Source organism: Fopius arisanus, unplaced genomic scaffold (assembly GCF_000806365.1).
Source record: "Fopius arisanus strain USDA-PBARC FA_bdor unplaced genomic scaffold, ASM80636v1 scaffold00016, whole genome shotgun sequence".
In the NCBI taxonomy this organism is placed as follows: domain Eukaryota; kingdom Metazoa; phylum Arthropoda; class Insecta; order Hymenoptera; family Braconidae; genus Fopius; species Fopius arisanus.
The window spans coordinates 1,556,470-1,579,346 of NW_011887755.1; the positions used below are offsets into that span (position 1 = coordinate 1,556,470).

The 22,877-nt window shown below is 39.3% G+C and overlaps 1 protein-coding gene across 1 annotated transcript in view; it reads left to right on the top strand.

The window, feature by feature from the left end:
- Window positions 1-22,877, top strand: part of LOC105263827 (rhomboid-related protein 3-like) — a gene marked incomplete at its 3' end in the record, with an annotated part of 66,642 nt that overhangs the window by 39,340 nt on the left and 4,425 nt on the right. Inside the window, exon 5 of the mRNA XM_011300293.1 lies at window positions 18,730-18,842. Coding sequence (XP_011298595.1) covers window positions 18,730-18,842 — 113 coding nt within the window. The remainder of the gene's footprint in view (window positions 1-18,729; window positions 18,843-22,877) is intronic.

Below are 22,877 nucleotides of genomic sequence, written 5' to 3' on the forward strand. Positions count from 1 at the left end.
GCTAACAAACTTGCATCGTGTCACGGTTGTTTGTCCTTAAATCTTTTTTTTTTTTTTTTTAAAGCAACACCCTCAACACCCCTCGCGTGAGGATTTTGTCATTTTTCATTAATATTTCAATAATATATCAATAGCTCTGGATAAATACTGGTGCACTGGAAATTTAATTATCACACAAAATGAGAATGAACTAGTGAATCTACTTGAGATCACGGATGGTTCTCCCATTTTTTCCAGTGATTGGAATCCATTGTTTCATTAAGTGGGATTTAAAATTTGTTGGAGGGTGAGTGCCAAGCGATTTTCAATGCTCAAGAGGGTGTTGGGGTAGATTGTACAGTATCTAGCACAGCAGTTTGGGCTCTATAGGCACATTTATACCGTTGAGAATCACCAGAGTAAATGACACACTTTGGAGCTGAGGGCAAGGGCTGATGTCAGAGAGTTTATCCGTTGACCCAGCAGTTAGGCATCAGGCTTTTTCCTTTGGTACCTATATACAACGCGTCCCATACTCGTTTGTGATAACTGCATGACCATATACACCGGACGAATCTGTATTGGGCTGTATAGAATCTATACTATAGATTTTTAAACCCTGACTGGTGTAAAACGTTCACTCTCGTTCGTTGAGTGGATAAAATGGTTTTTGAGGAGTGCCGGCGGGAGGAATGAGAGACGTAAAACGGAAATGTTGGGTGTTACAGTGAGAATAGCTGGGTGAATTGGAAGGCATCGGAAATTGATTTTCAATATATATCGAATGTTGTGATGCTGCGAGCACCTGCAGCATACGAATTATGTCGAATAAAATAGTAAAGCTCATTTTTCATATCCATTTACGTCCTGCTAAATTATGTCTTTTATCACCGTTTATTGAGTTTGGGAGCGTTTGCCGACGTAGTACACGGCGCTCCTATTATTTTTCCGCTGATGCAATCGTTATGGCAAAATGTATGTCCCGTATGTGTATTCATTTTTTAAGTTCTTCCTCAAAAACCTATTACTTTCGTTAAATTTCCATATTAACTTCGAGTCGCAAAATTAATTGTAAATTAATTTAATTTTTTGTTTTTTGCGAGGCTATTAAGAAGAAAGACAAAATTTATTAGAAAAATTTCGGTGGTAAAGGAGACGCGTTGTCGCTTTCAGCGGATGTCAAACATAAATATAATAAACGGACATAAAATGGCCCCTGGCGCCTGTAACGAGTCTCAAGCGACAATAATCATTTCCGTTGCGGCGGAAAACAGCAACAATAGCAATGACATTCGAACGATCGAAATACTCACACCGGAAGAATCCCCTCCGCAGTTGACTAATTGACGTATTTAAAAAGATAAAACGTTAAAAAACCAATTGATTATCATTGCGCGCACGTACAGAAGTCCCAGATGGCTCCTGTCATTCTTTTATTTAGTGTCTCCTTCCTTCCGACCGTTTCTTTATTTTTATTTTTTCAATTCCAAGAATTACATGAAGTGCTGCCTCACTCTCCACTCACTCCGTTCATAATAATAAGTCACAAGTGATAAATTTTTAAATAAAACTATAAATTTAATCAGCAGGAATTCGTCCAATACGAATGGTTATAAATTTCCGAGAGAAATTGATAGAATATTTCAATAATCTCGTGATAGGATCGATTTTCACAGATTGAGTTTGTGCCTAAATTGTATTTTTCTTCACATATTTTTTTTGCATCGCAATTTCTCTGTTGTTTTACGTTTTATTGAACCGAGTAATTGTGCGGTAGTGGAATTCCTCCGTTCTATTTATTCTCGGTTAATGGGAAAACTTGACATTTTTTTTCGAATGTCACATCAAGTGGACAATTCGTGGAAACGTGTACATGATCTATTGACCCCGATGGAGAGACAAAATGGTAGATGCATGGTACGGACGGTTTGCTAATGAAATTGAAAGCTGCGGTGACAAATCGATGCGCGTTTGATCACGTGTCTCTGACGAATGTCGGCCGACTGCTGGCACAGTCAGTTTCGTAATAGTGAAGAGAAACCGGATGAACGGACAAGGTGAAGAGGAGGGATGGGACACTAAAACCGTATGCATTTGTGGGCCAGAAATTCAGGAGGCAGGCAATTTAGAGATACCGGGTATTGAGGACCCAATTAAATGGAAAATGCAAAAAAAATTTCAAGATTGTAAATTCAATATGTCGCGAGGCTTAAAACTCATGAGGATCTTTCAATCTCTGTATTATTTCTTCTTTCTAAATCTGTTTAAATAACTAACCAATAATTAACTGTTAATAATTGGCAACAAAAGAAAAAGAAACTACCGGAGAAATAATTTTTTTCTAAAATAATCTCCAATGATTCGAAAAACTTATTCCATAATTAATTGTTTCGCGTCGAGTAATCCATTAATTCTTCATCGTTCATTAAAATATTCAAAAGAGAATGCAAATAAAACACATTGAATCGATTAAAATTCACCGCCAACTCGATGGCACACCATAATAATTGAACCGTAATTAATGAGTATTAATTGAAACTCCCCGAGGTGATTCGGTCGTTCACTTAACCATCAAATTCGTTATTAAGGATGAAATCGCGTGTCCGTGATCGTTAACCCGTGCCCCCATTTTCCCTCGTTTTTAATCGACTCGCGAAATATCACCCCTTTGCCGATCCCCCCCGCGGTGTTTACGTATGCACGGTGTGCCGGTCTTTCCCTTCTCCAGCATTAAATATTTCCAAGTTCCAGTGTGACTTAACTAACCCCATCTAGATTAGCATTTATAGTGCAAAGTTTTGAGTCGGTTGAGCTCAGTATTCTCTTACTTCCCTCAACGTTTCGTAGTCACCGACATTAAATACTGCAAAAACTTGTCATTATTTCTGTCACTTTTGCGATATTTCCAAATAAATAGAAAAATCCTTAAATCAATCGATATATTCATCAATTAATCGATTAATGGGTCAATGACAATATTTTGGTTAAAATTCAATGACTAAGAATAATAAAAGTGGTGTAAAAAGATCTTGAAGTAATTTCAAACTGCGCGGCAGTCCTTCAATCATCCCTTATCACTCTCCTGCTTTCTACGTCGTTATTATCAGCCTCCTATCGGAAAGGGGTGGAAGTAGTAGGGGGTTGAAGCAACTCTATTACGCCGACTTCGATTATAACTTGCTCGGAAAGTTTTGGTGAGAAGTTCGAGTGGGCCAATCGTGGTGAGATCAAGTGGAGCTGGAGCTGTATGCTCCGGGCTTATTCTCAAGGACTATACAGAAAAGAGATGCGAGGGGTAAAGAGACTGCCTGTCTCAAAGTGCACCAACAAACACAAACTGCAAACCAACCCCTCTTTTGCTCTTTACCCCTATCCCTGGTACTGCAACCTCCCCTCTTCATAAACCTCAAAGTACTGTGATCTAAGACGAGAGCACGTACGTATGGATACTCAAAATAAATTTCCATTATGTTAAACTAATCTCAAGCAAGACAAACTACTGTGCGCACATCAGTGGAGAATTAATTTGCGATGAGGAGGAAAAATCCATTTTTCTTTTATTCAATTCAATTATCAACAGATGAAGAAATTGAAATGTAGAGATGAGGGTGAAGGTGAGTGAAAACGAGTTTGGAATTTTTCTTTTTTTCTCATCCTCCACCTGGGGGATTTAGGATCGAAAAGTTCCTTCATCACTTTCCAACATTTTATCGTGTTGTCCCGATGCTCTTGGGTGAAAGCTTGGTCGTTGGATACTATACGTGACGCGATTGCAAACCCCCAATTCACGGGTTCGTCGTTCTTCGAGGATAGTAATTCACTCGGGAATTTGTAAAATGTTTCCTTCAATTTCGATCAAGACAATCCCGTAAAAAAAAAAAAAGATATATAAATAGAATGACTCATGAGCAACACATGAACTGCCATACAAGATTAATAAACCTATAATTACCCTATCTTGTCATTAAATTTCCGAATCCAAAATTCCCCAGAAAATCAAAGGTAACAGTAAATATCGGTTCCAATTTTTCTGATAATGAATCTATATTTGATGAGAGGTTTCTAAGATGGAATTCAATTGAAAATTAAGCGTTGGAAAATTAAGATGACAATTATTGGCAAAATGGTAAAAATAGTGGTTGAAGTGGCGTGTGGTGTGTCATCTAAAATGTGTCTTGAACGAATAATAATGAGTGCATGGGCAAACAATTCCTGGTCACCTGGTGATGTCGGACTATAGCTCACGCGAGGCTTCCCGTCACTATATAGAAGACATGTGCAGGATTAAATAACAGGCGCGCCACCAACCTCGACGGTCTTACACCCCCGAGGGTAATTCACTTATGACCCTCCTTGAGCGCTTACACTTGTTCCTCCCACATTCATTACCAAAGACATGCAGACAATGGATAATCTTCACGTAACCCTGTTTTTTCCATTAATTCCAAAAAGCCACATATAGGATAAATAAAAAATTCAATAAATTTAAATGCTCAATGCAAATATCATCATCAGGGGTGCATGCATGTAAAAAATCCATATGTTTTGACATCCACTGATTTCATTCAATAAAATGAATTATAGAAGCAGATTTAAATAACGAATAAGCAACGGCCCAGAATCCCATTATTTCATATACTAATATAATTTTGGATTAATTAATACATTTGACAACACGAGAGATTTCACTTGATGATGAAGATTTTTTAGAGTGAAATGGAATTTTTAATGATATATTTTTGGAATGGGTGGGTAGCTTTCACAGATCTGTGTAATCCTTCCCCAGAGGGTTTAATCACGTCTAATTAAATCGCTGGAGGATATACTCTGGTGTAACCCATTTTGGGAGTTGTTCTTTTCTTCCTCCCACCGGGGAATAAGGATTTTTTTTAAATAAAAAAAATGCCTACCTCTCACATAAATGAAATTTATGAAGGGTGGGAAATAAATTACCGGTGGGCCCACTAAAAGGAATTTCAGCAATGAGAACGAAAGAATCATTGAAAAGCCAGTTTTGCTGACTACTCTACCTCTATGCACGCGACAAAAGCGAGAGAGCTTTTAATACCCTCAACCCCCTAACGAAGGTACCACTCACTGCTGGCCAGATGAAGAAAATGAGTTTTTCCAGGGCGTATAGAGAAAACACCAACGGAAATGGCTGACGAGTCGTGTTTTTATCTTACCACATATATTTTTTAACACCCATTTCACAACGATTTTTAAAACGTTTTTTTTTTCATCTCGTTACAATCGATTACAATGGCTGAAGAAAATCCAGATATCGCCGATTGTTTCCTTTATTTTACTGCCCATAAATTTGCAATGATTTCTAACTATTTAATAGTGTGATGATAGTATCTCTAATTTCTGATTTGTCACCACAATTCCTGGAATGAATCTGAAAAATTTCCTGGAGGGGCTTGATTCCTCGTTGTTCTATTCTTACGGAAAATCCGACAGGAAATAACCGAGACGTGGTGATATGTGCGTCGGGTATGCTAATGGGATAGAAAGGCGTGGTGAGTGAGTGAGACCGAGTGAAAGTGAGGCTGAGGGCCAATGCCAATTTGAGAGGTGACACTTGGCACTGTCCCTAACACTTCGACTCCATCTCTTTCATGTACCTCATCAAGAGGCTTAGCGAAGGCACCAGGGGTCAAGTGTAAAAACCCCGATGAAAGTGAGAGACAGAAAGAGAGAGAGAGACCCATGTCGTCCAGATTCCCCAAGACCCGAGGAATCATAGACAAAGCAAGAAGCTGAGATCAACACACATTTAGCAAAATCCCGCACCAAGTATTCCACTTCTCATCCCGACAATCTCTGACTCATGGGTCTCTCTCACGTCAACGCGCCCAAAACTCGTTGAAGGCTATTCGTGGATCATGGCTGAGCCATTTGGACCCCCACGAACACCACTCGCTCATTCTATATTCTCTTTATCTTCTCGGTAGACTAGGAATAACCGTCAATTTCATCTCATTTACGTTTGTCGTGAACTTGACCCCTCAATCACCCAAAAATTTGTATAACTTTTTTTTTTAATTGTTCAATCTAATAACCTACTCAAGATAATAATTAATGAAAATTACTCACCCCTTTTGGGATCTCTCAAATAATTAATTAGGGAGGCAATTAGCCATTTGCTCCAGCAACATCCGCAAAATTATAAAACAAATTTACTACTCCATTAACCCGTTCTACATTTCTACAGCTTCTACTGCTCCCACTCTAGACTCCAGAAAGTGATGCAAACTGAATCGTTGACCGTATCCCAACGAATTGCATATTTTGGCTTCGTCCAATGGTAAAACTCCTTCGTCAGTGCAGCGTGCAACAAATGCGGTTAAATTCACAGTGGACTTGAGACGTTGAGTGAAATCAAGGGGCTTCATTAAATACTATACTCTTCTCGCTCCACAACGCTAGAACGTTAAACATTAAATATATACCGGTTAGCGTTGATGAACTGACTTTTCGTCACATAGAGCTTCTGATCTCAATTCGCCGTGTACTCAACAGTTCATCAAGGCGTGGGTTATGCCTAACAATTTATATTAAATTTTTTTCAAAGAGACTTGAATTAGACCGGACGCAAGAACTTTGACGTGGTGCTCTCGTGACATCCTCAACTTTTGCATTGCCTGGAAGAAAAATCCCGGGGTAAACTTTATCGTTGTCCTTTATATATCCAAAGCCAAAAATCCAACGTCATTTTTCGATCCATTATTCATCACTCATAAAATTGATAAATTCTCGAAAATATTCATCGTTGTTTAATTGCAATAAAAATTACGCTTTTATTTTTTTCTTAACTCCTTTGATCTCGCTGAGTGGAAGCTAAATGGAAGCCATTCGTTCAAGGATAAGAGCAAAGTCTTCCCTCAAATATCACTAGCAATGACTTCAAGTGGCAGAAGAGGTGGTAATTTCTACCCCTTTACTATCCCTCTTCGTCCAACCAGTTTAGCCCTTGGTATTTGCGCTGCGACTGGATCTAGCTGCAAGTTGACTCCACCTATTCACTATCCAAAGAACTCCCTCTCTGTCTCCCCCAGTGCAAACTTATGTGAGATATTAATCTCTCCCCAGTTACCGATAACGAATAGGTTTAATCATTCTGCTCCACGGATAGAGCCCATGGCTCACACACCTCTACCATCTCTCCTTTCACTCTCTAGTTGGACTACTCTATGAGGATCCATCTCTTTTCCACCGATGCCTATCGGAGCGAGACGTCTGGTTTGTTTTTAATGGGCCTCTCTGTCATTAGCAAGAAGTCTCGCCTGTTGGATAGCGGGATGAACTAATACGTGATCCTAAAAGACTCTGGGCCAATGAGAGAAATTCACAAGAAATCATAATTTATGATTTAAGGAAAGAAAATAGAGATTAATGAGGGAAAATTGAGAGTACTCCATCCAGAAAACGATGGATCATCCAAGGATATTCTGACCTCGATTCACCAGTGGTAAACTATACCCTCTATCTCTGGTCCAGATTGAACAGTTCAATCGTATCCTGTGGCAATAATCATAATGTCCTGTTACAGATTTAGAATCGGTAAAAATATGCACCGAGCCACTCCAGACATATAGCCAGACACCGGCTGTTATTTATAGAAAAGTAGTGAAGGAGGTAGGAAAAGCACTCTCGATGGCTCGTCGGTTTCTCGAGGAATCGAGAAGGGGCTTTTGGGGCACCAAGTGGAGGGTGAGCCGACGAATCTGGCGCACTTCCAAAACTCACTGTGCTTTCCGCTCGTTTACCATTTTTTTAAAATCCCCCTCCCTTATTTTCGTGTCTACATCGTTTAAATAGTGCTATTTTTCCCAGCAAACAACACCACTAAATTACTCGCATCCTCAATAATAATTCACAACATTTATTAATTACCATTTCGATATTACTGTACTGAGTACAAAATATTGTTCCTGCATTTATTGAGCCAATTATCGTTCATTTACCAGGATCAAATGGCGCGTACATTATCACGCAGCTATAAAGGGGGGGAGGGTCAATAAAAATGAAGGAGGAACAAATATTCAATGAATAGCTTGTAGGTTTATGTGTTGGCGCATTACAACGGGAGGGACATTAGGGACTTTAGCCCATAAAATGCTGAATTAACGCCAACCATACCACTACCAACATACGCATGGCCGTTATTTAAACACAAATACGTGAACACCAAAACCCCGTGATATTTTCATTTTTTATTCCACACAACGTCCCTTTTCCTCCCTCACCACAGGCGCGGTTTATCTCATTTTCTCTCCTCCTCCCACACTTTTTTCTCCTCTTTCACCACGTTTTACCAAACAATTCCCAATTGCTTTGTCAAAAAGTTCACCGGGTAAAAATGGCCGCTGATTTATAGGCTTTGCCGTCCCGGCTGCGGATTTATTACCCCTCTCTGCAAAACTGGACAAAAACCTATACGCCTATGTTCATGTGAACTTTCCTCATCCCCGGGACTCGTGGCTGCAGGCTCTTTCCACTTCCGAAATGGTCCTGTATTTTCAACTCGTCATTCGTTAATACGCACCAAAAAATGAAAAACCCACACCACCTCTCCCACACCCTTTGCCGCAGTCTCTTCCGTTTGGTGTGTTTTAGTGTGTACACGATATACAGAGAATACGGGAGGAGCATTTATGGGTGTAGAGCGACCGCTTGAATTATTAGTACAGGGGTATCGATGAACCTCTCTGTATGTGAAACTCATGGGGAGTTGAAACTAAAATTTTACCACTTTTCAAATTTTCACTTTTCAACGAACCAAAATGAATTAAAACCATCCCTTCACAAAGGCAAATTTTAAATGGAAAATGAAAAAAAAAATTCAATACTCTTTGAAGGGTACAAGTGACACAAATAACTACTATTTATAAAAATATTAAAAACTGGGAGGTGAGGAACGGTGTGGTTGAACTTTTAGAGGAGAACAATGCTGGATATTATTTGAAGGAAAACGTATTATGAAATTCCATATTTTACAAATTCTTCAATGGTTAATGAATTTTAATTAACTTCGTTGTCCAAGAAAACACATGAATTAATTAAATCCTGAAAACAACGGAATTACTAATTATTTCCATGGTATTCGTGATGTTATGAATTTTGCATAAAAAAATTCTTGGAAATTCAATGGTATCTTTGGAATTTTTGAAAAGTGCAGTGGGAATGGGAGCGAAAAATGTTGAACGTTGCAATAGTGAAGAGACCGGTAGATAGAACATAATGTACAAAGCTTGATGGGAGGGTATGACCTACGATTCAACATAATTAATAGCCAACACATCTTCGTTAATTTATACTCGCAATTAGGATGGGGCGCAAGAGGCGCGTTGTAAATTAATTGGTAGGACGGTGGTAAAAGTTAATTTGGTGCACAAGCAGGAGGAAAGGAAAGCTCACGTGTGTCGCTAAGTGGAGAGGAAGAGGAAGAGGAAGAGGGCTACAGCCGTTTGGCTCAGGTGGTGTATACGAGCCCAAGACGGGAGGTAACTTGGCGGAAGGAGGAAGGCCGAGAACTTCCAAAATCCAACTGAGTCGAGATAACTTACATATTAGATGGCGAGGCACCAAGAGAGAAGAGAGGGCACTGGATATTAGGAGTGTCGGCGAAATTTCTTGGATGAGAATATGGCTCCCTGCCACCCACACATCAACGAATATTTCTTAAGATTGTCCAAAAGAGCATGACAAAGATTTTAGGGTGCGGCTTTTTCTTCCCCTTGAGAAACGGCCGTGCCCTTTTACTCGTTCTGGGGATATTCCGTTAATTTTGTGCGGCCACGAGGCATTGAATTTATGGGAATACACGTACCAATGGAATTATCTAAATTTTCTTCTTTCGACGAATTATTTTTGGAAAAATTCCGTGAATTTTTACAGAAAGATTATTTGCTTTTGTCTTTTCGTTGATTAAAAACTAAATGAGATGAGATGTTTGATTTTTCATTAAGACATGAATTTCATTATCGGGTGATTTTACTCACCTGAAAAATATTTTCTTTTCTCATTAATTAATTACTTTTGAATAATGTAGACAGGAGGTGGTACAAGTTGTAAAAGTCTGGTGGCTTGGAAAAATTTAAGGAAGGAGAAGTACACCACAAAATGAATACCTCTTCTTCACGAGGGCAACAGGTTGGTTGCTGTCTTGAGGCACTTTGTTGGTTATAGAGTCAGAGAGAGGATTCGGGCGTGATAATGAAAATTCATCAAATCAATTTTTAACTCGCTGCAATTGAATGGAATTAAAATTCCAATCAACCGCACGGTTCGAGAAACAATTTTTTCCAGCCCTTTCAATGGTTATTTGAAAGTTGATTATTAAATACTTGCTCAGCAATTTTATTTTTCACTTTGTGAACTTTTAATCAATATTTGTTATTTATAATTGTCTAGATGAAAATTAATTTTGATGAAAATATCCGAAGTTTGGGAACACTCACATACCCGCATTTACGCGTCCGCAGCCTCCGGCCATTTGCCAATATTCATGATTTCCTATGTCGTCTTCTTTGAAATTCATGTAAAAAAGACACGGGAATACCTGCGAACTTCAATTTTCTAATGAGAGAGAAAAAGCTGTAGAAATTGAGAAATTCACATAAAATGAAAGAGATTGTGTTCGAATGGGTAACCTTGTCATAAATTTTACTCTTCCCCCCGTTGTTCCATGTACACGACTAACTCATTTCGTCCCAACGAAAAGGTAAAAATAAGAGGAACTCACTCTGACCCATCTCCTCTTCTCTGCCTCTCTTGCTACTTGCTCTTTTGCTCGAATCTCCCCAAAGCACACGGCAAAGAGAATCCGCCATGGACGAGCTCTCGCCTCTCTTTCTCTTTTTTTTTATTTTTATTTTCCCCTCATTCTCTCTCTTTCTCTCTCTCACGCACACACACGCGCATACACTGGCGTTTCATACTCACGTAATTTTAATTAAAAACCACGAGGGCACCAGTTCATTTTGTTTATTATATTTCGTCCACCTCTTGACCACTTTTTGCTTTGTGTTTATTTACCTTCATTCACCGCGCCAACCTCATTCTCATTAAATTCACTTTTCGAAATTGTACTAATTGCCTAATTAAGCATGTATGGAGAATGAACAAGGAAAATACAAATGTCATGAAACATCAATGTGCAGAATTCCAGCTGCACTGATGGGAAAGTATGAAAAGATAAATCCGACGCTTTTACTGCTGAAAAAGTTTCTTCCGACTTTTACTTTACCTTCTTTTCCTTTTTGCCCCTCCGCTGTGCCTGAGAGATAAAGCAATTAGCACTGGAAAGTGCCTTCTGGCCTCTTAATTACTCTAACGACGGCTTCGAAACTACCACATAAATAATAATGCCCAGAAACGAATAGAAAATCTGTAAATATAGGCTTTTCATCAGCGTCTGTTACTCATCAGTGTCTACTTAAAATAGCTCTGATATTTATCAAGAAATTAACTAAGATACAACGAGAAGATGATCTTCTCAAAAAAGCCCACAAAAAATCCCAAATTCATTAACACTTCCATCAAAAGAATAAGAAACAAACATGGTAAAAAATGTATCTTTAAATTCTCGTGTGTTGACTTACTCCGATATCAACTATCAAAAATTGATAAAACAGAGGGAGGGAAAATTCTTTGCATCAATTAAGGTTAACAATTTTTTGGTTCCATTTTTTATTTCAATTTCTGATTGCAGCGTTGGCAACGATAAAGTTCAAAAAGTGGAAAAATAATTCTTCTGAGGGTAAAAAACCCAAACAGAAGATGAGAATCTCAGGGTTAACTGAGGATCCCAGGTAAACATGGGAGAATTGGAGAGTAACGAAGCAAATTGAGTCATAGTAAGAATATTCCATCGAAATTAACTCCATTAGCCGTAAGGGCCGAAACAACAAAATATCTTCTCTCCCACCAATTTTTCACTTGTTCCCTATCTCTGGAATTTTATTCTTTTCCCTGGATTGTTACCTGTTCATAGAACAACAAGAGCCATCGAGCGATGCGCTATATTCAAGCCCCTTTTATCGAAAATTATCAATTTCCGGTTATGGACATGAGGATCTTGTTCAGTTGGGAGCCCGTTCTTGAGGGGTCAATCAATTTGCCGCTCTCTTTTTTATTCAAATTGAAATGTAATGCCTCCATCTTCATCTTTTATATTATTTTCACCTTTATCTTTGCGGCATCGATCCACTTTTCTGCCTTTTACCCCTCCCCACTCTTCCATTTTTTCACATTTTTTTTTCCTGTATTCCAGAGGCTTTGCCCCACGTTAACCACGACTAATAAGACCGTACTGCTCCTTCACAATCCCCTCCAACCTGGTGCATATATTTTTTATCCTCTTAGTTCTTTCATTTATTTCATTCTCTTTAACTGCATCTGTAAGTTGAACGCTTTCTCGCACAGTTTCTATATACTAGATGAAATTAAGTCGTAATGAAGTAGGAGTGGAGGTAGCTCCACTCCAACTAAAGAAATATAAAAAGGACAAAGTGGACGATAAAAGGCTGAGAGTTGGTGCCGACTATCTTTAAATGCGTATGATTGATTTTCTCGAGGCAATCTTCGATGTCTATAATTTGGTCCTTTGCCGCCTCGTTTTCGGACCACCGTGCGACTTCTACTGCTACGTTTATTTTACCTCTCTGTATCTCTTTTTTTTTCACGAGTTCTGTGTGTGCGTGTCATTTCTATACCTTGGCGCTATACCGCCTCGTACACGGCTCTTCTCCGGGGGTTAAACCTACCAACGAGCCGACAACTGCCTGTCGTCGTCTATCGGTTATTTTTGTCTCTAACGATCTATCTCAATTTGAAAGTTCTTCTAAATTGGCCATGAGACCTACCTGGACGACATATTTCACTTAGCTGGGACTTTTATCTTGTTAAAATTTGTTGAATATTGGGTCGTGACGAATTCAATGAATTTTTCTCATTGTCATAAATGAAATCATGCCACTCGAATAATTTTTTTTTTTTTCATATAACTTTCAATTTTTGTTCGTTCAAATATTTTATTACAATTTTGGAGCCCCATGGAGATAAAAGTACTTCAATAGTATATCGTATTTATTCAATTCCATCGTGTTATCAATATCGGGAAAATTAAATTTTATTCTGACCTTTTTTATCACAGGAAAAAAACGCCCTCCCAAAACGAATAAAATCTTCGGTATTACGTTCTCAGTTAATCTATTCCCTTCTCTATTTCATGAATTCTTTACGGGCAAACCCATTCGAATTGAGATTACGATCCACCATTGTCCCAAGGAAATTATTATATCCAGGAGTTCCTCTCTGTTATTCACTGAAGTCTTATGACTTTTTCTCCACCACCTTAAAAACTTCCTTCAAAGATTTTCCGTCGATGCTTCTCTAACTCTCCCTCTCAGTTCTCCTCCTTTGTCCTCATTTTCTTTTGTCAACGATCCGTCGTATTGTCGAAAACTTTGGCCTCTCATGCAAAACTCTATCAAGGAAAACCTACTCCTTTCTTCCACCAAGCTTCACTTCTTTTTATCTAATTAATATACGAGCTGTAATGGTTTATACTATTTTCCACCCCCAATCCAACTCGATATTTATATAAAATATTCAACGCCACTAGCCATAAATCGGAATAAAGAAAATATTTTTGGGAGAAATCATACATATGTGCATGAAAGAGAGAAATGTGCCGTTACCTCAACAGCCAGAAAACATTCAAAAAGTTTTGCATTCAGAAATAATTACATTTATACGTTTCACCTTTGCTCAATCTATTTTATTCAAATGAGAGATATTTCTGTCTTGTCAATTAATACTCACTCCAAGAATATCGACACTTCACACGGAGATGGAAATATTTTATCCGAAAAATTCCAGAGTTGACTGAATTGGCTTGGGATATTGACATTCATTCATTAAGAACAGAATTTTAAATGAATAATAAATACTATGCCAGAATAGTCTTATCATCGATAAACTGAAGGCAACTCGAATCGATTTTTTTATCTATAAATCGCACACATCGTTATTTCCGTGGGCAATTGGAATTAGATCTCTTCACCGAGGATCTAAATTTACTTTGAATTGCAATAATAATTAAATACATTCATTATTTCGACTTGAGAGGACTCACGAATAATTGCCAGAATAATGGATACATACGGCTGTCAGGAAAGTGCATGAAATAAGTGATAACATATTATGATGCAAGTGGAAAAAAAAAGTACATTTCCTCACATGTATCATAAATATGTTCTAGCCAGAATGTGTGTAGACTTGCAGGCATAAACAATCCCCTCTCTATGATCCGACAGGAATTTCGATATTGGCCCGAAAACCGCTTAATTGCCAATCGGGAATTAATATCAATTGGGCTGTGATGGTTAAACAAAGTGTCGCGGCGTGGAAAACCGAGCGAGCGCAATCATCGCTACCCATTTAACTGGCGAAGTGGGCAAGCAAGTGAGGTCCGATAATTGAATTCACTGTCGTTTTAATACTCAAACGCAATATCATCCTCTCGCCCACTTCTATGTTCAGGCTAGCATGTCCTATTGCTCTCCAAAGCGTGAGATCCATTTTTTTCCATTTTTTTTTTCTCATTTTTCCACATATTACCACATGAAACCGGAAGGGGACTGCCTAATATACTTCAGATCGTCGGTTACGATTAACAAAATGAGGAAAAATAATAATAGAAGAGACTGCAAATAAGTCCAGGTGACTGTCTCACTGTAGAAATATAATTGAGCATTATCCCTCGAATTAAGTTTTTTGACCGTTGACATAATAATCGGTGCCCATATAATGTACTCCAATATATTTTTTTTTCACACGAAACTCTATTCGTGATTGAATCCCGAAGAATTGTGCGGATTTTTTTCATTTTTTCACTATCAGCGGCATATATTTTTCTGAGAATAGAATTTCCGAGGCACTCAATGGCAAGACTGCCTAGCACCGGAAATGCTGAGGTATATCATCGTGTAGGTAACAGAGGATTAACATAACAGTGCACATACTGGGTTATTGCACCGTCTATCTACCTCAAGGAAAGATCTCAGTTCACGAAATGCTTGTGCTCCACATGATCCAGCATGTATAGGCTAACCTTCGTTGCCAATTCAGTATTATATCGGGTCTGGAGCGCATTATTGTGCTTGCAACGGCTTTATGGCATCATATACGTGCCTTCTGGGTTAAATCACAGCTCTTTGGTTATTTGCATACATATCTTGATGTCGTATGTAAAGAAAAGTCGAGAAACATCAGAGAATAGAATCACAATATTTTTCATTCCTTTATTTACCTTTTAACTTCAAGCAATTAATAAAAAAAAAAAACATCTGGATTGTTAGATAAAAAATCATTCAATCGAACAGCCCATTTTTTTTTTTTAGTTTGGAGTATTGATGGGAAATATATAATTGAGGTTGTTCACCATGTCCATTGAGTCGCCCTTACAGGTAGCAGGGAAAACTCGGTTTGAAGTAGCTGATGAAGATGGCCCCCGAGGTCGGCTCTCGTACCCTCCCCGGATTTCCTTCACCTTGTATTTCTTTTTATTCGACAGCCCATCCCCGCACCCTTACTACTGGAATTGATTGTCCCACACTTTTAGACTGGAAGGGCGTAATGAGACCAATTAGTCAACTCCACGCGACAGCTTACCACTCGCAGCTACTCCACCTCTCTCCACTTATCTCATCTCATCACGCTTTAATCCGATTATTTTCAGGTATATCCTTGGCTCCCCCAGAAGCTAAATTTACCTTTGAATACATTCCTTCCTCGACCATCCCCCATAGAACAATTCATGTCCGTAACGAAAGTCCTTTCCTTGGTTTGCACAATAAATCTCTTTTTCTCTCCAATTACGCATGTGCGTTTAAATTCAGAAGTCAATAATGAAGAGAGAAGAGCCTGGGGCGTGATCGGATTCACCCTGTCATGGCAAGTGATATTTTTCAGATTGTTCAATTTTTCACTGAACTTTTCCTTCAGTAGAGTTGAAAAATGTCATTATACTCAGTACACAGCATCTCTTATATTCTACGTAATAAAAGTCAGAAGCTATCAACCTCAAAACTCGAACGAGCGATATTTGAACTGTACGTTGTTTTCGATTCCGGGAATGTCTTGCGGTAAATTTGTCTGAAAATTTACTATGTTGCATTTTACAGGAGACAGGGACGGGCGGTAAAACTCTGTATTTGAAACTACCCATAAAAAATTGCTATACTTTCACAATAAATAAAAATATTATATTTTCTTCGAGTCGGCTTATAATTATTGTCAGTAGGTCGAAATTAATTTTAATATTATCCACACCACGTAATATCTTTTTAATCTATCCACAGGTCAATGCCCCAAACATTCCCACGGGTCTTCCGGTGTAATTAACGGGCACTTGAAACTTTTGTGAATCTTGAGAAAATTATTTTTTCCCTCCTCGCCCCAGAGCTGACTTTCACGTGCAATTTGTCAGCATTCGTGCTCCATATCTACACCCAAATCTCTGTGTATTGGCTGCGTAAGAAAAATAATCAATTCCAGTTTTAAAAAATAATCCATAAAAAGCTTATACGTTAATACAGTGGAATAAAAAAAAAAAGATAAAACAGCAAAATTTCCCCCAGCTCGGACGAAACGCGAACGAAGCATTAAGCGTAGATGAGGCGAATACAATTCGATTGTGAGATCGTTTGTAAATGCAAACCAATAAACATTCCAGTCATGAATGGAATTCAATTCGATTAGTGGGGAAACCCGATCATCGGTAGGAAAATGGTGGACTATATCTCTGTCTAGCCCACAAATCGTTCGTAACGTTGCACAGCGAATTTTCCGCTTGCAGACATTACTATAGCCATTAGTCCTCAACTCCGAGACCTGCATCAGCACTCAATAGTCCTTCGTTTCAATGTTATAAGCAAATAGTTAGCCAATGCCTCCCAACCACTAATACGAACTTGAGTCATCTGCGATTATTGCAGTAATTTTACGCGAATAAAACAATTTGTTCATTTATGGGCTTTAGTTTTGGATAAATTGTATGAAATGCGATTTAATTAGCCGAAGGAAAATATGAAAAATCGATGAATAACGGGCGCATATTCATTCTCACAGAATAAACCAATTCAGCAGTATATCCGATACAACCAACCATATGGAAATTACCCCACGATAGGTGCATACCACTCGTGACAATTCGTATTCATATCACACGCGTCACTGTACTCGTATATATATATCCGTGAATTCGCACAGCCCAACCGTCCGTGTACATATTCCAACGAATGGAGAAAGAGTGAAACAGGGGTGCAGGCGATAGGATACTGTGTAGTCCAAACGAAAATGCGTTATTCGTGCACGGAATATTTCTTCCAGTGGAATTCGCCAAGCGGAAGCTCCAACGGAGAGGAAGAGATTGTAATCCACGAGTTATCTCCCCCCAAAACGTAGACCGCTTTTCTGTATACATTCACCGTTCCGTTTCGATTCTTCTGTATCCATTTCTTCAATCTCCATTTTTCCTTTTTCATTCGAACTTTCCATATTCAATTTTTACCTCCTTATCCCACAAACTTCCCACTGAATTCACAGCAAAACAAATCCACCCCTTTAGTTCTTTCTTTTGAGAGTGAAGCAATTAATTTATATTCGAACAGATTAAAAAACTTGGGAAGACTGTTTATTTTGCACTTAAAACTCCTTTCCCGTAATCTTGAGAGAGTTAAACCCAAAGCCAAATCACTATCTCCCTCGTATTTCCTTCTATCTTCTGTACAAGCACAGATGCTACCCCGCAGTATCGATTCCGGTGTGGTATCTATATAGGTAAAGAGTAGGAAAGTCTGGTGCCCACGGTGGACTCGTAAAATCCGCGAAGTCGAAGATTTACTCGATGGAATCGGCCATTTCATTGCCAATAAACCGAGCGAAACCGATGGAAAAACGAGCGAGAGGAAAACTTGAAGTAGCAACTGAGGGATTCTACAGGAGTGAGACAATGGAGAATTGTTAAGGAGTTGTAGGAATGCGTGTTTCTATTGAGCTTTCTTCGCTCGTGTGCACCTGCATTTTTCGGCTAAACGAGAGCTACAAATGTGCCTGATATAGATTGCCAAACGATACAGAGTAGAATGATAAGAGAAATCGCTTTGACTTTGTCTTTTATTTCATTTGCAAACACGAGTGGAGACAAATTAAATTTTCCCCTCCCATCAACTGACTCTAGTACTCCTGAATTTTCTTTCATTTCGTTTTACTGGACTTCTGGGGACGTCTCTCGGATGCATGTCTCCACGTCCATTTTATTCTTCCTACTCAGTAGCTTCTTGACTTTTTGGCAATCAAATCGGCAAAGCTGGTGGTATATATACACACAAGCTCAGCAGTTCCGCAAACCTCTCATTCACCGACTTCACTTCTCGACGTTTCCCTCATCCACTTGCAAAACCGCAAGACCAAACTTGGAACCAGACCATTCCGAGAGGGATAACATCTATGCTGAAGGGATGAGCGAGTGAAACGATGTGATACAGACACTTTGCGCTCAGGGGTAGTTTGCTCCCCGGTTATGGCACATTTGCTTAACCATGTTAACCGAAATTCGATCTATATATACTTCCGATGCTTGACGAACCGTGCAATTTTTGCTGGAGCCCTCTCAGTGTAATCCCCATTAAATCATGTGTTATTAATTTCATTTTTTATTTATTCTTCATATTTCAGATGAGCGGAAAGCGCACCAGGAGCTTCAAGTGCGCTGTGCATCATCGTGATAGAGAGGTATGCTCGGAGAATGACTTTCACCTGCTGATACATGAGCCACCACTATTTTACAGGTGAGTTCATACGACAAACACCAGTATCCCGACAATTTATTATATTTCATGAAATGCGTAATGCCTCTGTAAATGCCTCTCATCCACAAATGAAAAAAAAAAAGCCTACAATTGCCGTGCAGATCTCCGTTGAAATAGTAAGAGTTGACACATCGGTTATAACAGTAAACCTTTAGTACAGTGGCTGTGCATACGAGATAAGAGAATGCAAATAAAATATTTCGCATGAGAGCCCTCGGTGTTGTGAGAGACATTCTATATAGGTGCTGGAAGGATCGAAAATATTAAGGTGAGATATTCCAAGCAGGTAATTGTTGAAAAAAAAAGCCACGATAGTGAACACGGTGGAGTAGTTGTGGATAGGGTAGATGTTATAGAGTATATCACACCCTGGGCACAATAGATATACAGACGAAACAGTAAATCCTATTGGGCCATCTTTTTTACCCTGGAGAAAAACCCGTGCGTCTAACGCAAATGCAACCGACGGGTAGACTATGTAAATGTTGTCAAAGTAACTCAGGGAAATGTCTCCGGCTTCTAACATTGCCAGTGCCATGCGAAACGAATGGATGTATGCAATGAACATTGGGTGTGATGAGAGTAAGATGAAGTATAGAGAGAGGAAGAGACACATTTCTATTTTACCTCGTCGTGTGCTAACTGTGCAACACGATTGTGCACTTTCCTGGACGTTCTCTGGAGATTTCAGGCCAATCCCGAGGGCAACAAGGGTGATGATCTGTTTTCTTCAACACGCTTCTGTCCATTGTTCTGTCAATTTTGTGTAATCAACCGACGGTTGATTTCGTTCACACTCATCCCGCCCAAATTTTCATCAGGTTTTTTCGTACAGCAATAGTGAAAGTTATATATATTTGTCTTTTAGATGATAATGAAAGTTTCGTGGCCCCGGGATCAGATGTAAGATCTTTTTTTGATTTTTCCATGTCCTACTTGATCACGTAAGTTTACCAGGGCTTTAATACAAATGCAGTTTTCTCTATTCTTCACTTGGTTAAATTTTCATTTCTCCCCTCTTATGTTTTTTTTAGATTTTTCATTTTCATAGGTTTTTTTTTTTTAATTCCTGCGTCAGGTGGTCCTCTGTTAAACGAGCACGCGAGGTGACTATCTGACTCGAGGATTTTCATTTAAATTGTGAATTTTGTCACATGACGAGCGGATAAATTGCCGAAGGGGGTAATAAATACCCCATCATTTTTATTTGATGGCCCTACTCCCGTTAGAGCGAACGACGTGTGTGACATCGCTGTATTGAAAGCCGTAGTTGACATTCCAGACGATTTTTTCACTACGTTGAATGGTTTATTCCTCATTTCGAATGCTTGTAAATACGGATGAGTTCTCAGATTTGCCCATGGACAATAAAAATAACATTGCTGATCGTTCAAATGCGGAGGACGGCATACTTTGAGGCAACTTTACATTGTTGCTCGTCTCTCTATTGTACAGAAGCCACCCAGTAGCTGTTACAAAGACGTCAATGCTTACATAAAAAAAAAAAAGTAAAAAGAGAATAAAGAAGGAAAAAAAGGAAAAAAAGGAAAAAAAAAAGAGGATGGAAAGGAGGTGCTTGTACAACTCGGAGGCAAATTGGAAGTTTCAGTTTGTATATATCGCACCTATGAAGGACACTGGTAGGAGTCCTTTGGAAGTGTCACGTACTGAGCTTACCTACCTCTAACGACTTTCACCGTTGCTCTTGGCATTCTGCCTACCTATCCTGGATTACCCGCGACTCCCTGTTTGCTCCTTGTCATCCGGAAGCAAAATCATTCCGTCTTCAATTAACGTCAAACTTACTTTGCACAATTATGAGTTTAGCTGAGTGGTGAGTCGGCTTATTGCTGCTAGAAAAATCCAATTTAATCAGTCTCTAAGATTAAATTCGTTTCGAGATCAATGTAATAGAGTAAGAAAGTGGCTTTTTAACATTTCTGTTATGATTATTGAGTCATTAGTTTTTGTCAATATTTTACGGTGATTATGAGAGAATTTTTATTGGTAGTTAAAGTGTCGGAAGCATAAGGGAGTTGTGAGGCTGAAGAATATGGCTAGTTTGAGAGGGATTTATGGGTGATTTTCCATGGGTCAATTATGGGGTCACTTCTAAAATATAACGCCTGGTTCACGCACGATTTTTTTCTTTCTCCTCCGCAAAACCCCGAGGGGTGAGTAACAAGAAACGAGCATTCATAGTGATACACTGCCGGCTAAATTGAAACTTCTGCACACCCGCCCTTCTCGAGTATTTTTCTTTTTATTCTCTCAGTACATCGGCACTCGCTAAAAATCCTAGTGGAGAGATCCTCCAAGTTAATGGGAGCATGAAAAAGCCGTGACATCGGCTCAAGGGGGGGCCCATTGGATCGTGAAAAACTTTGTTACTATAACGCGACGGCTGAGAATTCACCACCTGGTCACTTCCCGCGGTGTCAGCGCGCGCCCTCCTTTTTAAAAATCCTTTTCAACGATTGGCCATTCTCTACTCGAGAGCATTCAACTCAATGGGTAATTACCAAGAAGTAATGCTCCGTGTGATCTAAATTCACAATCCATAAAAATAAAACAAATCCCCAAAGTAACCAAGTAGAAAAAAAAACCTTCACCAAATAGAATGACAATGAAAATTTGTAAAAGGTGATCTTGAAATTATTTTGTGGTCAATGTCAATGCATTCCAAATACTCCCGATCAGGCACAATAATTCACCAGGAAATAAAAATCCAAGGAGAGATAAAAACAATTCACAGAAATAATTCACACAAATTGCCTGTTGAATCCTAATAAAACGAAAATATGGATTTAGAGAGTGGCAGTGTTTGAGAGAGCAGCCGTGTCCGCTCAACGTCTCGACGGCTCGCGGCAGAGTGTAGAGATGTTCTTGGATGTGCAGAATGCCGTAACCCAAGTGCTCACCGATTGGCTGGTTGTGTTCTCCCCCCCTCTGAGGTAGTCGCCGGGTCGGAGTCCAATGGGACGAGGCGGTTGTGCCCCCACCGAGAGGTAGACGCGTGTGCACCCACGCCCGCGGTGAGCGCTCTCGTGTGAGGCCAGAGTCACTCGGTCAGTCAGACTCAGTAAAGCCCGTGGCGCCCTGCGAGAAGGGACGTGTGCGATAGAACGTCACGCGTGCACTCGCACCCCCAAAATCCAACGATCAAAAAGTCCCGGGCATCACTCTCTATGCCTCCACAAACCCCAAGTATATTATTCCGATAGTTCCAATAATGCCAATAAATTTGAAAAATTATTCATCAACAAATCGGCGGATCTTGGAATAAGCAATGCTTTGAAAATAAATGAGAGAATAATAATCAACTCGGACTTTTTCCCCCCTCGTGTTATCGTGCTTGTGTTTTGGTTTTCATCGTTTTGATTTGTTTTCGCGAGTATACTCACAATCGAGTGGGTATTAGCTTCGATGGTGGTACGATTATAAGTGTGAAAAGTAGTTACAAAGTGGCGTCAATAATGTGCGTGACAACGCCGCTAAGCGCTAAAAAAATACTGAAAGATGCTCGCGGTCAAGGGCCGAGAACAATTGCCACTAGTGCGAGACCAGCACCAGGATTAATTCGCAACGGTGCCATTACCACAACTGTAGCACCTGCATATGGAGGTGATCATGGCAGGCCCCAACACACGTCGATCATGTAAATATTGTTGAAATTTAGTGAAACATCTGAACGATATTTTAAATTTGATGTGGCAGGTTCATTCAATTTTACCGAAAATGTCAGAGCTTGGGTTGTTCGATGGTAATCGGTTTTACCCGCATTGCTAAATGGTATTTCATCGCTTGTCAAGCGTAAATAAAGCCTCTTCATCGATTCACCGTGTGCGAGATAAAAGAGATAGAAGGGAATGGGGAAAATAATAATAAAGTGCCTCTAACAATTGTCTCTCGCTGACGTTGATTCAATGGAAAAAGGCATTTCCTGGTGATTGTAGAAATTCGGCCAAGTCGGTATGAGTTGGTTTAATTGTCATTCGAAAAGCCACAAACGTT